The 14,938-nt window shown below is 41.1% G+C and overlaps 1 protein-coding gene across 1 annotated transcript; it reads right to left on the reverse strand.

Moving 5' to 3' along the window:
• Positions 1-4,100: 4,100 nt before the first annotated feature.
• fam49al (family with sequence similarity 49 member A, like) lies at positions 4,101-13,560 on the reverse strand (the record flags this gene model as incomplete). Its single annotated transcript, XM_084313080.1, has 7 exons — positions 13,462-13,560; positions 10,496-10,573; positions 9,135-9,251; positions 8,181-8,260; positions 5,068-5,194; positions 4,597-4,667; positions 4,101-4,164 (listed from the first exon to the last, which is right to left on the reverse strand). The coding sequence occupies exons 1-7, from the start codon at positions 13,543-13,545 to the stop codon at positions 4,101-4,103; spliced, it is 621 nt and encodes a 206-aa protein (XP_084169206.1). The 5' UTR covers positions 13,546-13,560.
• Between the last annotated feature and the right edge of the window lie 1,378 nt (positions 13,561-14,938).

Below are 14,938 nucleotides of genomic sequence, written 5' to 3' on the forward strand. Positions count from 1 at the left end.
TCATTCATTCATTCATTCATTGAGTCAAATCCCTGCAATGGACCACAATATTAATACAGTCCAGTGGTACTGGTAGTTAAGAACTATCATCTCTACTTAAAACACAAGCATTTCATCATAAAGTATTCTGTATTTTGTTGTGACATTATACAGTTTGTTCCCCCTCAAATGTATATACTCTCTTTTTAGAAAATTGTTGTACATGTATATTTGTAGATCTGGTATGTCATAAATGTCTAGATGTAACAGTACTGTCTATCTGTATGTCATGTATGTCATATATGTTATGATGAATTGAAAATGGGGGACCCTGATGTAAACAAGACGAAAGTCTTTCTCTGGTCTGCATCCCCTTAACAATTGTGTGTATTGAGCTGTACTGTATTGTACCCATTCTGCAATCTGTTAATAAAGTTTTCAATCAATCAATCAAAACCATGATGTAAACAAGACAAAAGTCTTTCTCTGGTCTGCATCCCCGTAACAATTGTGTGTATTGAGCTGTACTGTATTGTACCCATTCTGCAATCTGTTAATAAAATATTCAATCAATCAATCAATCACAAATAATAAACCAACTTGAAACACCTGGTAATAGTTTTTCCTCAATATGGGTGTACACGTATATCAATGCATCACAAAATAATAAAAAATCTAATTTAATCTATTTGTAAAATTGGAATTGAAACTAATTCAAAATAATGTGTTTGTTTATTCATGTTATTGATATAATAACTTGGTATACGATTTCAATCGCATACATTAAATGATTGCTAACTGAATCTGTTTTGTCACTTTTGCATACCTGTTACATGTAATGTATTAAAAAGCATATACATTAATTGAAATATATATTGAACTGAACTGTGGTAAAATTGTAAGTTAAAGAATGGGAATCTAATCGGACCGCTACTAGACAGAATCATAGCTGATATTAAACCCCCTGACTTAGCTGATGTCTTACTGTGATGAGGGTCAGTTCCTGTAGTGAACCATGGAAAGTAATTTTACAGACGTAACAGTAAAGAACACAGTATACAGGGAAATTGAAGCAGTCTATCTATCTGTCTTGGATTATGGAGATGTGATTTATAGAAATGCTGCCCCTTCGACTCAACTCTTTCTGCGCCAAACCCGACTTTACTTGGGTTTCGACGCCAACCATTGAGCGCCAAACTCGACTATACTCGGGTTTTGGTCCTTTGATCTTTTCCCTCTGATCCCCATTATAACCACCCGTGCGGACCTCCCTGTATCTCCCTTTCACCACTGCCTACGTTAAAATAGCAATGACGATCAAATCCTGCCAGGTGGCAGTATCGCCTACCTTTTTAACTGGGATAGTTTAGTGTGGAGACACTTTTCTTTATTTGTCTGCAAGAACTCAGAGGGAATCAGGACAGAGCGATCGCTCTGAGATTTTATCGCCTCAAACCACATATACACGAGTAATCGCAATCGCGATGGGATCACTGGGATTATTCTTTTTGGAGTACCTTCTGGCTAAGGTCTACTGCCTATTTTTATTCTTTTTACTTCTCCACTGTACTATAATTCTATGACCTGTATCATGTCTTCTACCTGTACCTCCCCCTCCCCCCTCCCCCATTCTGCTATAATGCCTGAATTTCCCCCAAGGGGATCAATAAAGGAATATCTTATCTTATCTTATCCACAGGCGGCCGCACTAACCAGCTGAGCTAAAGGGTCCGACCCGTTAGCAGGTGCTGGTTGACTGCGACCGACTCATCCGTAGTTTACAATATTATTTGTTGATTTGTTAGGCTGCTTGCTCATTTGATAATATTTGCAGTCTCGCAGCTGGCTGACCCAGACACAGTGAGTATAACACTACAAAGCCACAGAACGTTATTGAATGAATGTAATAAATGACAAGTTTATTGTTGCACAAAATGTACAAAATAACAAGCAAATGGACAGCCCCCCCCCCCCCCCAAGTCCCTCCCCTCCCTCCGTTTCATTTGCCAATATGAAGTTGGATTTCTGAAACCTATGACTACGGCAAGGCCGATGGTCCAAGCTAAACGCATGGTAATTCTGAGAGACAACACATACCCAATTCCAGCATCACTGAACAATTAAAAATGAATAAAAACACCTTATTTACACATTTTGTCAGAACTTTTACAACATGCCATCTATATATTTATACAGAATATGCTTGTGCACATACCCCTGTATATAAAATATATTATAAGATCAAATTAATTTAGACTAAGGGCTATAGACATCCAAACTACAGCACTTCTTTTTAATCTCCCTTGAATCTTTTTTTATTTTCATTTTTAATACCAACTTATTCAATGGCTTAATTCTTAATTAGCCTCGTACTAAAATAGTCGCTAGCTGATCATTATGCAGATGTTTTGTGTGTGTGTGTGTGTGTGTGTGTGTGTGTGCGTGCGTGCGTGTGTGTGTGCGCGTTCGTGCGCGTGTGTGTGTGTGTGAGAGAGAGAAAGAGAGAGACACTATTTTAAGCTGTGTGTAATGTATGCATTTACCAGTTCAGAGTTTGACACAACAACAAACCAGAGGCGGATGCTGTTGTCTTTATACAGGCTTAAAAGGCGATACAGAGATCTACTCTAGGCTGTCTCTACTAGGCCACATATGTATGGTCAGTAATGTCATGGGACCTTTAGGACCCTCCCTGGGCCCTCCCTCCTGCTTGACAAACCAATCAGCTTTGGCACAGGGGTGAATTGGTAAGTCTGCTGTGGTTTACCAGAATGCCTTTCTTCAGCCTTACTATTGGTACACGCCCCGTATCAAGACAACAAGGGTGCATGCCTTTCATGAGTAACCTCCTCTAGTTGTCCCTCTTCATGCACTAACGGGAGATCCAGGCTAGTTGATGTGGCGGCTGTGTGGCCATGCTCTCGCCTGTCCTCGAGCAGATGGGTCCAGATGAAGGCAGGAGGAAGTCCTCGTTGACCGTCAGAATAACCCCGCGTCTCGCCTCGGTTACTGTAGCCTATGGATTTCTTACTGTACGAGCTATCGCTGTGATGTCTAAAAACCACGTCAGCACCATGGAGAGAGAACGCAGTTCAAGTAAAGCCAAAACTATTCACAAGATGTTTTGGGCTAGAACATCTACACAGCATAATGGCACACGACATGGATGTTTTTTTTGTTGTGCCAAGGAAAACCACATATCCCATGATGCAAATGGCTGGGGGGGGGGGGCGAGGGTGACGAGCGATGAGAAAGAGGTGTCGGGACCAAAATGGAGGCGTTCTAAAAGTCTACTGTGGCTTGATCTGCTTGTCTCCTTTCCCTCGCCCCCTATCCTTCAGCTGCACTGACACAAAAAGAAAAAAGAAACGGACCGGTGGAAGCAAATCTCCGGAGTCTATCCATCATATTGCTTCACTTCCCCCATGAGTTGAGATCAGTGCGGCTGCAGGCGGGAGAAACGGAGCTCTGTAGATACCCGGCCACGCCACTATGTCTACAACCTGGAGAGATCACCCTCGCTCAGTTCCTCGAGAGGGATTTATAGGCAAGGCTCAAGGAATTGTTTTGGAATCAGGTTTTGTTCAAACCTTAGCAGTTTTCTAAGTGGAGAGTCATTTTCAAAGTTATGTGCAAAAATATTCATCAGACTACTGTTGGAATATGAACCCTTTTTTCTTTTTTATTACATTTTCAGTTTTTGTTTGTCGTCGATCCTGGCGATATAGCTTCCTCTTATTCTTTAGTCCTACTTATTTTCATCTGGTGTTTCACTTTTCTTTTAATATATATCTATATTTTCTCTTCCAGCTTTTTTTTCTTTTTTTACTTTACAAAATGAGAGACAGAATGATGGACAGCTGACAATATATATAATTATTTTCCTCTTCTTTTTGTCATCAGGTTTTTTTTTTTGGTTAACCTGGGGATCATTTAGCTTTTTCATTCGTTGTAAACAAACAGGTTCTCAGCGGTAGGCATTCCTCCCCTCCTCTCTTCTCTTCTCTTCTCTTCTCTTCTCTTCTCTTCTCTTCTCTTCTCTTCTCTTCTCTTCTCTTCTCTTCTCTTCTCTTCTCTTCTCCTCCCACCTGTGCACTCGTTCCTTCCTCTCTCCACTCCTCTCACTGCAGGAGGGCCCTGATTTGTTTGGAGGTGCTGTCGTCGTTTAAATGTCGTGTTGTATACCTGGAGGAGAGGAGGAGAGACGGCAGTGAGAGGGATGAGATGGAAAGATACATTTAGATCAGAAATCACTCTTCTCTTTTCTCTCTCTCTCTCTCTCTCTCTCTCTCTCTCTCTCTCTCTCTCTCTCTCTCTCTCTCTCTCTCTCTCTCTCTCTCTCTCTCTCACACTCACTGACTCAGTCTCAATCACTCACTCTCTCACACACACACACACACACACACACACCCTCTCCATCTCTCACCAACCCACTCATTATCTCTCACTCACTCACTCACTGACTCAATCACACTCTCTCACTCACTCTCTCACTCTCCCTCCCTCACTCACTGACTCAGACTCATACTCTCTCTCTCTCTCTCTCTCTCTCTCTCTCTCTCTCTCTCTCTCTCTCTCTCTCTCTCTCTCTCTCTCCCTCCCTCCCTCCCAACCTACCTCAGTGCGTTGAGGAGTCCCTCCACACTATTGGACGGCTGTTCTTTCAGCACCTTGATACAGCCCTTCATCTGTCCAGCACAAAGACAACACACAGCGTTAGAGAGAAAGGTCAGCAGCCTCACATCCCCTCACATCCTGCTGGTGCATCTGGGAGAGCACATAGCACCCAAATACACACACACACACACACACACACACACACACACACACACACACACACACACACACACACACACACACACACACACACACACACACACACACACACACACACACACACACACACACACACACACACACACACACACACACACACACACACACACACACACACACACACACACACACACACACACACACACAGTGAAACACGCTAGGAATCTCTTAAACAGAAACAGGCACGTTGCTAATTAGAGAGAGTGTATGTGTACATGTGTGATTGAAGACGCCTGTGTTTGTGTCCCTTACATCGATTTTGGAGGTCTTGGCGAAGGCTCCCACAGGGTGCACGTGGTCGTACAGAATGATGACTCCAACCATCACCCTCATACAGAACAACATGGTGTCCGTGTTGCTGAAGCGACAGCGGTACTCCCTGGGACAGGACAGAAGAGGATTCATAATGATGGTAATAATAAATGGAGGTGTCCTTCGGCGTAAAATAGTTCCTACATGAAACGGCTCACGGCAAGGTCTGTGGAGTATCTCGAGTAACCGGGTCATGATTTATGGAAAAGAAAAATAGCTTTTGTATTTTTTGTTGTTGTTGTTTTGAGTGCCACAAAGCTGAGTGCCGTTCAGCTCCATTATATTTGACACGGCAGACATCTCTGCTGCAGACATCTCCAAAACTAGGCACATCACACAAAACGACCTGCATGGATAGATAGCACTCCAGGTAAAGGGGGACATTATTTTTTTGCTTGAACTGACCCTTTACCTGAACCCTTGCGATGAAGAACCACGTAAGTCCATTTTGAAATGTTTTGGGCAGCCCATGTGCAGTTGTGAAGTTAATGCTAATGATGATCGTGAATGTGATTTAACACCTGCAAGGGGTCAATCTATAGTGTATTCAATTTACAAACCTTGGATAATGAGGTTTGAAGACACTGTTCATCTAAAAACCTAAAATGGATTGATATGGTTCTTGGTTGCAGGGCTTCAACGGATCCTTTAGGATCACACATGAAAGTGTTGCAAGAAGACATATTTCCAATAAGGTCCTCGGTTTTTTGCATCTCTCCTGCAAAAGATGCAAGAGAGACTCAATAGAGAACAGAACACATGGTAAAAGAAAACGTACAGGGAAGGCAGACGACTGAGACTGCAGCTAGTTATGTAGATGTGACACAGATCTCAAGCGGCAGCTATAGGGTAGGAATATACAGTAGGAAATGACTCCAAACAATATAATGTATAGCTAATGAGGCTGAATTATACATTCTTAGAAACATTCCCAGCGTCGCAGGTATTTAATGTCTTGGGTATTATTCACACAGAGAGAGCCTGGTTAAAAGACTCAAGTAGGACACAAGGGTCATAGGGAAACGCTTTGTTCTTTTAGATGAGTCCAATTTGAACATCTCAAGTACAAACAAAGACCTCTTTCATCTCCACTTCTAAATGATGTGTTAAGTGGAGGATAGACTTCTGACCTTCAGAGAGAGGGAGAGATGGGATGAATGGGAGAGGAGAGGACAGACGGGAAGCCACTTGTCTACGGAGTCTCCGACTTTATATCTGTATATGTATCTGAGTGTGCAGAGGGCTGGGTAATAGTTCCATGTGATTGTTTATTGTATTCCAGTGGGATCATTGAAAGATCATGGAATCGAGTTGGATTATAGCAGGGGTGGGTGGACGCTCCTGTGGTGTTCTGCTCTGCTGAGCTTCACCTGGATTGGTTGTATATATATTTATATTTGTATTTTTTATACATTTAATTTATATTATAACTATTTTATTTGAATTAATTTAATTCGATTTAATTGAATTGTCTTGTCATTATTATTATTATTATTATTATTATTATTATTATTATTATTATTATTATTATTATTATTATTATTATTATTGTTATTATTATTATTATTATTATTATTATTATTATTATTATTATTATTATTATTATTATTATTATTATTGCTGTTACTGTCCTGTGATGTCTTGTTTATTGTTGTTGTTGTTGTTGTTGTTGTTGTTGTTGTTGTTGTTGTTGTTGTTGTTATTATTATTATTATTATTATTATTATTGTTATTGTTATTGTTATTGTTATTATTATTATTATTATTATTATTATTATTATTATTATTATTATTATTATTATTATTATTATTATTGCTGTTACTGTCCTGTGATGTCTTGTTTATTATTATTGTTACTGTATTGTGTTGTGTCTTGTTTCATGTGGAAAAATAAAGAAAATAAAGAACATTTGATCACAAAAGAAAGATCATGGGATCATTGAAAAATGATATTGTGTATATGATTCTGCTTCTAAAATGAATGATGGTAAGCAAATATTAACTCAAGTTTCTCACAAAGTAATATCTGAAATATTTAAGCTTTCCACCTGTGAACACCAAGTGTGTTCGTAGGGACGACTGACCAAGCCAGAGGTCTCTGCGGTCTCTGTGGTGGTAGGTGAGTGCTTAGACCTCGTCTACACTACCCAGCCTCCCCCTTAAAAATACATTTGGGCTTAAGTTGGATATCACACTTCACATTACCATGTAGTTCAGCAGATACCCTACCATGGCACAAGCTGGACGAGGAAAAAGCTGGGTGCTATACTGGAAAACCCCTCCCACCCCCTCTATGAGGAGCTAGCTAAACCCCTCCCACACCCTCTATGAGGAGCTAGCTAAACCCCTCCCACCCCCTCTATGAGGAGCTAGCCAGGATGAGGAGCACGTTCAGCCATAGACTCATCCCCCCACGACACACCACAAACCGCCTCGGCCAGTCTTTCGTGTCAGTAGCCATCAGGCTCCACAACTGTGGACATGGACTGCTGCCAATGGTTGGTGAACTTGAGAACTGTTAGGACTATCTGACTCTTAATAATAAACACTGCACGGACTCTGGTGCAGTGTGTTACTATGGTTTGAACCATATACTGTATACCATCATCACTATTACTACTGTCTGATTAAATCCAGCCACTCACTACTGTTCACTACTAGTACTACTGCTGATATCACTACTATCATTACTACCTGCACTTTGTTCTATGTTCCATTATTATTACTAGTAACCCCCCCCCCCCATGCTGCTATGACACTTGAATTTCCGCAAGGGGATTAATAAAGAAACACTTGACTTGACTTGTTGCCATGTCATATCAATACTGTATCGGAGGCAGGGGGTATTCAGGACACTCATTTCTTCTATGTCGCCCCGGCCCTAGGAGTGCAAGTCTTCCTTTCTTTTAACACTCGACTCCATTCGGTGCATCAGTGACATGTAAACAGAACTCAGGCAGCATCGTTGGACTAGTGACATGTAAACTGAACTCAGGCAGCATAGTTGGACTAGTGAGATTTAAACTGAACGCAGGCAGCATCGTTGGACTTACGGAGTCTCCAGCATGACACGGCACACGCAGGCCATGGTGCTCAGACAATCTGTGGTGTCCTCGATGGGCAAGGTCTTGTTCTGGCGGAAGACAAAAGAGGACACGCGTCAATACAGGGACAACTAATGGTGTGTGTATGTGGAGGGGTTGCGTGACTTGCGTCTATGCTTTCCACAACAAATTCGTGTTTTCCGCGTTCGAGTTTTGCGCTCTGATTGGCCAGGCGTGTTTCTGGTCATGTGACATGTGCGCCAATCGTGGGACGGCAAGTTCTGCGCCTATTTCCGGGTCTAACAGCCTGCAAACTACCTAACGCCTAGTTTATCACTGGTTAAGCTTAGGCGACTCTTTCGCAGTTGGTTAAGGTTAGAGTTTGGAATCAGGGCAGGCGTTCTATCGCCATGCTCTAAGACAAACTCTAACCTTAACCAACTTCGAAAGAGCGCCTAAGCTTAACCATCCAAAAACTTGCGGTCCCACGATTGGCGCACATGTCACATGACCAGAAACGCGCGTGGCCAATCAGAGACGCGGAAAAACGCGAATTTGTTGTGGAAAGTATTCAGGCGGAGGGGTTATAGGTGCAATGCAAGATCAAAGATTGTTGTGGCCACACGAGGGAGCCAAAGCATGTTTGTAGAAGTTGCTATTGGCACAGTGAGAAGGATGTTGGCCTGCACTCAAATGAAACTGGGCCTAGAGGGGCCCTGCATTTCGAGATCGATCTAAAAGTTTGTTTGTTCCCTCCAGATGCATTGCAGGGTGGCGTTAAAAGAACAGTGCACCTTCCGTCTCCACTGGAAGGAGTTTTGGAGGCACGTGAAAGGAACAGAGGACCTTGTGGAAAAGGGTTTTAAGTCCTGACCTTGATGGTGTTGTCAAGGGAGATGGTCTAGAGCAGGGTTTGATCTGAGGGGTCTAGAGCAGGGTTTGATCTGAGGACGGGGCATGTACCTCTGAGACAAACTTGGTCGTGGCGTTACTCAGAGTCTTCAGCATGGGCGTCGCTTCGGCGTAGAACAGAGACATTCGATTGGCCATCTCGTTGTTGACTTCATTCTCAGCTTCCAACTACAAAACAATTTTACAACAACGATTCAGAGTTATTAGCAGAGTTTATGCATATTGTCCAACATGTTAATTGCATACAGACGTACAATAGAGCTCTGCAGTGCTAGCCTCTTCTGGTTCGGATCTCCTCTCTGGTAAACAAGAATACCCTGAAGACTCTGGCAGGAGCACTCATTCAAGGGTACTACGACTATGCTTGCACCTCACGGTACAAAAGCACCTCAAAGGCACTAAAAACAAGATTACAAACATCACAAAACAAACTGGTCAGACTACTGCTTGACCTTACTCCTAAAACACACCTCACCCCTGCACACTTTGACAACCTTAGGATGGCTTAGAGTAGACGACAGAGTACAGCAACTTGCAATGGGCCTGGTCTACAAGATACACTACACCACTAAGGTACCCATGTACATGTCGAAATACTTCTCAAAGGTCAGTGAATACCACGACCACAACACGAGAGGGAGCTCCACAAATCATGTTCAATCCAGATTCGGCTCAAACAAGGGACTAAACATGTTTTGCAATTATGCCACATCAATGTGGAACGTCCTACCCACAGCCGTAAAAAAAATGTGAATCCCTACCCACCTTCAAAACCGCTCTCATAGAGCACCTACGGGAGGCTGCAATTCGAAACTGGCCCCATCCAAACCCCCACCCAACCGCCTCCAATGTACAGTTTCTTCCCCCTCAAATGTACATACTCTCTTTTAGAAACATAGTCTCTTAAACAGTACTGTATATTTGTATATCTTGTATGTCATAAATGTCTGGATATAACAGTACTGTTTATCTGTATGTCGTTTATGTCATAAATGTTACGATGAATTGAAAATGGGGGACCCTGATGTAAACAAGACGAAAGTCTTTCTCTGGTCTGCATCCCCTTAACAATTGTGTGTATTGAGCTGTACTGTATTGTACCCATTCTGCAATCTGTTAATAAAGTTTTCAATCAATCAATCAATCATTTTACAATAAACCACAATAATTTTACTATGCAACATAGAGACCCACAATTTATCCATGCGGTATATTTAATTAAAAATGAACATGGTGACTTTTAGTATTTCTACTTATTTTAATAAAGAACACATATTAGGCCCATTTCCCAGTTTGGTGTTTTAATTTTCGTGGTCTATTTACAAACATTTGTATGTTTTTATGGTCAAAAGGCACCTAGTTACAGCTGTACAGCACCATTGTAACATTGCTGTAAAGTAATCAGGCCTTACCTGCTGGTTGTTCAGCCTGTTCCGGCTTATCGTCCTCCGGTAGTAACTGAAGTCATTCTGGATGGCTGGATTTGTCATCTGCGAACATAAGGTAAGGGAAGCACTTGTTATTATCATCAACACTAGTGCCGTGCTTGGCCCCCGGTATTGCTGCGCGCAGCTTTCTCCAGAAGCACTCATCTAATCAACGTCACACTCCGCACTGCACTTACTTGGGTCCTCAGCAATGAACACCCGCCAAGCGTGAAGTCGATCGGATGAACGGTTCTCGAGAAAATCAATGGACAGACAGACAGAGGTTCCTTCCATTTTAGTTTACATTTACATTTTACATTTAGTCATTTAGCTGACGCTTTTATCCAAAGCGACTGACAAGTTCTGCACGACAAGTCAGCAGGAAGGGTAGGCCTACAACTATTTCAGCTAGGTAGATGATATCAGCATATGTATTGTTATAACCTATCATATTATCATACAATAAGCAAATATTGACGTTCAAGTTGTGTTTTCCATGTCTGTTTCTTCAGTATTTCACTTTTGGTGGAACTGCACACAGACCTCAGACACTTCCCTCTGGCAGGAGGCTGTTGTCCATCAGGGCCAGAACCTCATGCCACAAGAACAGCTTCCACCCATCTCCAGTGGGCCTCATCAACAAGGCTTGGGACCCCCACTGACACTGTCTCTAATAATCTCCTCTCCCTGTATAGACACTATACCAACATAAACGTCTGTCACAATTTGTTACATTAACACACCCTTCCTGGACTACATATTTTCTTGCACAATACTGCACAATTGCACTGTATTTTTATTCTAATTGAGTGTATATACCCTACTACAATCCTGCACAATTGTACAGCCCTGTCCTATATTATAGTCTATTGTATTATTTTTCAAATTTAGTTTATATATTCCATTTTATTTTATTCGACTTGAATTGTCTGTTAATGTTGATGCACCAAAAGACCAAGACAAATTCCTTATAATTATGTGCAAGCTTACTTGGCAATAAAGACATTTCTAATTCTGAATTCAAGAGTAGTAAACTGATATTAGCTGCCTTGGGAATCTATTTTCGCCACCAGCATTCAGGCTTTTGCTCTCACTTGTGACAATTGCAAACCGGGCAAAATTACTTAAGTAATTATTAAGTGCCGCTGTGATACACACAGTAAAACATGAAAGGTTGTCTTTGATAGTGAAGTTATGAGTAGAATCCAAAAGAACAAGACGACCATGACTCTATTCCATTATGATTAAAAATACCTTTATTCTTATGCCATATTGTAGTGGATTGCCTAGTGAGGAGCCAGCCGGGGTCCGACAATTCAAGTATACATTATTTGTAAACTCGATCCCTACCTGGGTACATGAATCAAACCTTTCATGTTGTGAACCCACATTAATCAAACCCACAAAACCAAAATGCACATATAACCCGCAGGCAAGCAATGTCAAAATAATCAGACACGATGCAGCACAAGTAAGTTGAGAATGTCCATTTTAAAGAAATGTCTTTCACAAGCAAGAGTCACAGCAATAGTCAATGAACAGTCAATAACTGCATATTTATAATTACATTTATATTCTTATATTTACCGCATATATATATATATATATATATATATATATATATATATATATATATATATATATATATATATATATATATATATATATATATATATATATATATATATATTCATACGTATTTGTCTGAATATAACCTCTTTATATACTTACTTATTCACCTGCATATAACCCATAGCTCTGTATGATAGCATGTACAAATGCTGTATATACCATATATATATTTATTCTCACCATATATTATATATATCCACACCTGTCTGTATTTACCTGAACATAGTCCTTTTGCATATCTGTAGATACTATATCTATATCTGTACATATCCTACTCTTACTAGTTACGCTGCTGGCCAGTATGACTACTACCATACTGTCTTTGTTTACACCTGTATCACTGTACATATTATACTACAACTCTGTACATACATTCGATTAGCACTACAACCAGTAGTATTAATTTGTATATTTTGTACCCAGAGTTGAACAGAGGTGATAGGACAGATACTAGTGTGCTAAAAAGTGAAAATGTTCCACCACGTTAAAATATCAAGGGCTGCCCTGACAAATAGAAACAGAGATGAAACCATAAAAAGGCATAAATCCTCAAAGGCACACTCTGAACAAAAGGATAGCCCTACTGTACCACTGAATAATAAATATCAGAGATCTTACACGCCTTTTGAAGCAGGAAAAGGTTTGTTTATATTTGTAATGTTTGTAAACACTGAGGTAAAACAGCCCGGTATATTGAGTTATGGTGAATTATGGAAGTTGCAAAAAAAAAGCTCATATGTCGATGTCCACGTCAAACTCGTCAGGAATCGCACAAACACACATTCATAACGGCCAAATAAATTATGGATTGGGGCTTTAACCCTTTCACTGCCACACTACAGAATGTTAACCCTTTCACTACCACATTACAGAAGATTAACCCTTTCACTACCACACTACAAGAAGGTTAACCCGTTCACTATCACACTACAGAAGATTAACCCTTTCACTACCACACTACAGAAGGTTAACCCTTTCATTACCACACTACAGAATGTTAACCCTTTCACTACCACATTACAGAAGATTAACCCTTTCACTACCACACTACAAGGTTAACCCGTTCACTACCACACTACAGAAGATTAACCCTTTCACTGCCACACTACAGAAGGTTAACCCTTTCACTGCCACACTACAGAATGTTAAACCTTTCACTACCACATTACAGAAGATTAACTCTTTCACTACCACACTACAAGAAGGTTAACCCTTTCACTACCACACTACAGAAGGTTAACCCTTTCATTACTACACTACAGAGGGTTAATTCAAATCCAAACCACCCACCCTCCCCATCCCTCTCCCGCCTCTCTCACCTTTAGTTCGTCGAAGCTGAGTGTGAAGTGGAGGATCTCGGCAAACTGTTTGGCCAGGGCCTGCTCTCGTTCCAGGTGCTGCATGGGGGCGTACGGCGGGCTCGTCAGCGCCTCCAACAGGCTGCGCAGGGCGTTCTCTACAAAATACAGAGAGAAAACGACGTTAGTTTCCAACCTAAAACACACACATTCTCCATAAGAAATCTAATAGATATACTATTCTGATATTGTAATGAGGTGGAATATGATTTGTCTGGAGGCTAAAATGGGCCAGTCCTTTGTACCAGAGGCCACAAATCATGTTAAACCCAGATTCGGCTCAAATAAGGGACTAAACACGTTTCGCAATTATGCCACATCAATGTGGAACTCCCTACTCAAAGCTGTAAAGGAATGTGGATCACTACCCACTTTCAAAACCTCTCTCAAGGGACACCTACGGGAGACTGCAATTCAACACTGGCCCCTGTAAATATCCTAACCCAACCCCCTCCAATGTACAGTCATTTACCTAGTATGGTTTTGTCAATAGTCCAATGTACAATTTTGTTTGTTTGTACAGTGTCTCCTCCCCCCCCCTCAATGTACAGTTTTACTTGTTTATACAGTGTGCCCCCCCCCCCCCACCTCCAATGTAAATTACCCAGTATGGTTGTCAATATCCCAATGTACACAACCCCCCCCACACAACCCCACCCAACCTCCTCCAATGTACAGTTTCTACGTCAAATGTATATACTCCCTTTTCTTGACTCCTTCTGTATCACAAACAGTACTGTATTTGCAAATCTGGTATGTCATAAATGTATAGATGTAGCAGTACTGACTATCTGTATGTCATGTATGTCATAAATGTCCTGATGAATTGAAAATGGGGGACCCTGATGTAAACAAGACGAAAGTCTTTCTCTGGTCTGCATCCCCTTAACAATTGTGTGTATTGAGCCGTACTGTATTGTACCCATTCTGCAATCTGTTAATAAAGTTTTCAATCAATCAATCAATCAATCAGGCTCCACAACAGTGGGCAGGGACCGCTGCCAGCAGCCGGAGAACTAACGGCAGCAGAACTACTAATGTCTGATCACTAAGTGTAGTCACCTAAACTGCACGGACTACAACATATAACGTATGACGTATATCATACCTTACAGGGTACCTTATGTATACTGCACCTGTTATATACTGTATACTTTACTTACTTAGTATATATTCAGATTCTAAGTGTTTATTGCCCATATTTATAATATGACTGATCGGGGCATACAGACCCTCATCTGCACCTTTGATTACACAGCTTACTTGCTCATATTCTTATATCCAGAGTTAGTTATATTGTTTACACTGCTTATTTGTGTCTTTACTATAGTTTTATTGCCTATATATATGTCTTATTATACTATTACCATGCCCATACCTGTACCTCCCCTCCCCCATGCTGCATTTCCCCAAGGAATGAAAATAAAGGAGTGTCTTA

Source organism: Notolepis coatsorum (genome assembly GCF_963971535.1).
Source record: "Notolepis coatsorum genome assembly, chromosome: 4".
In the NCBI taxonomy this organism is placed as follows: Eukaryota; Metazoa; Chordata; class Actinopteri; order Aulopiformes; family Paralepididae; genus Notolepis; species Notolepis coatsorum.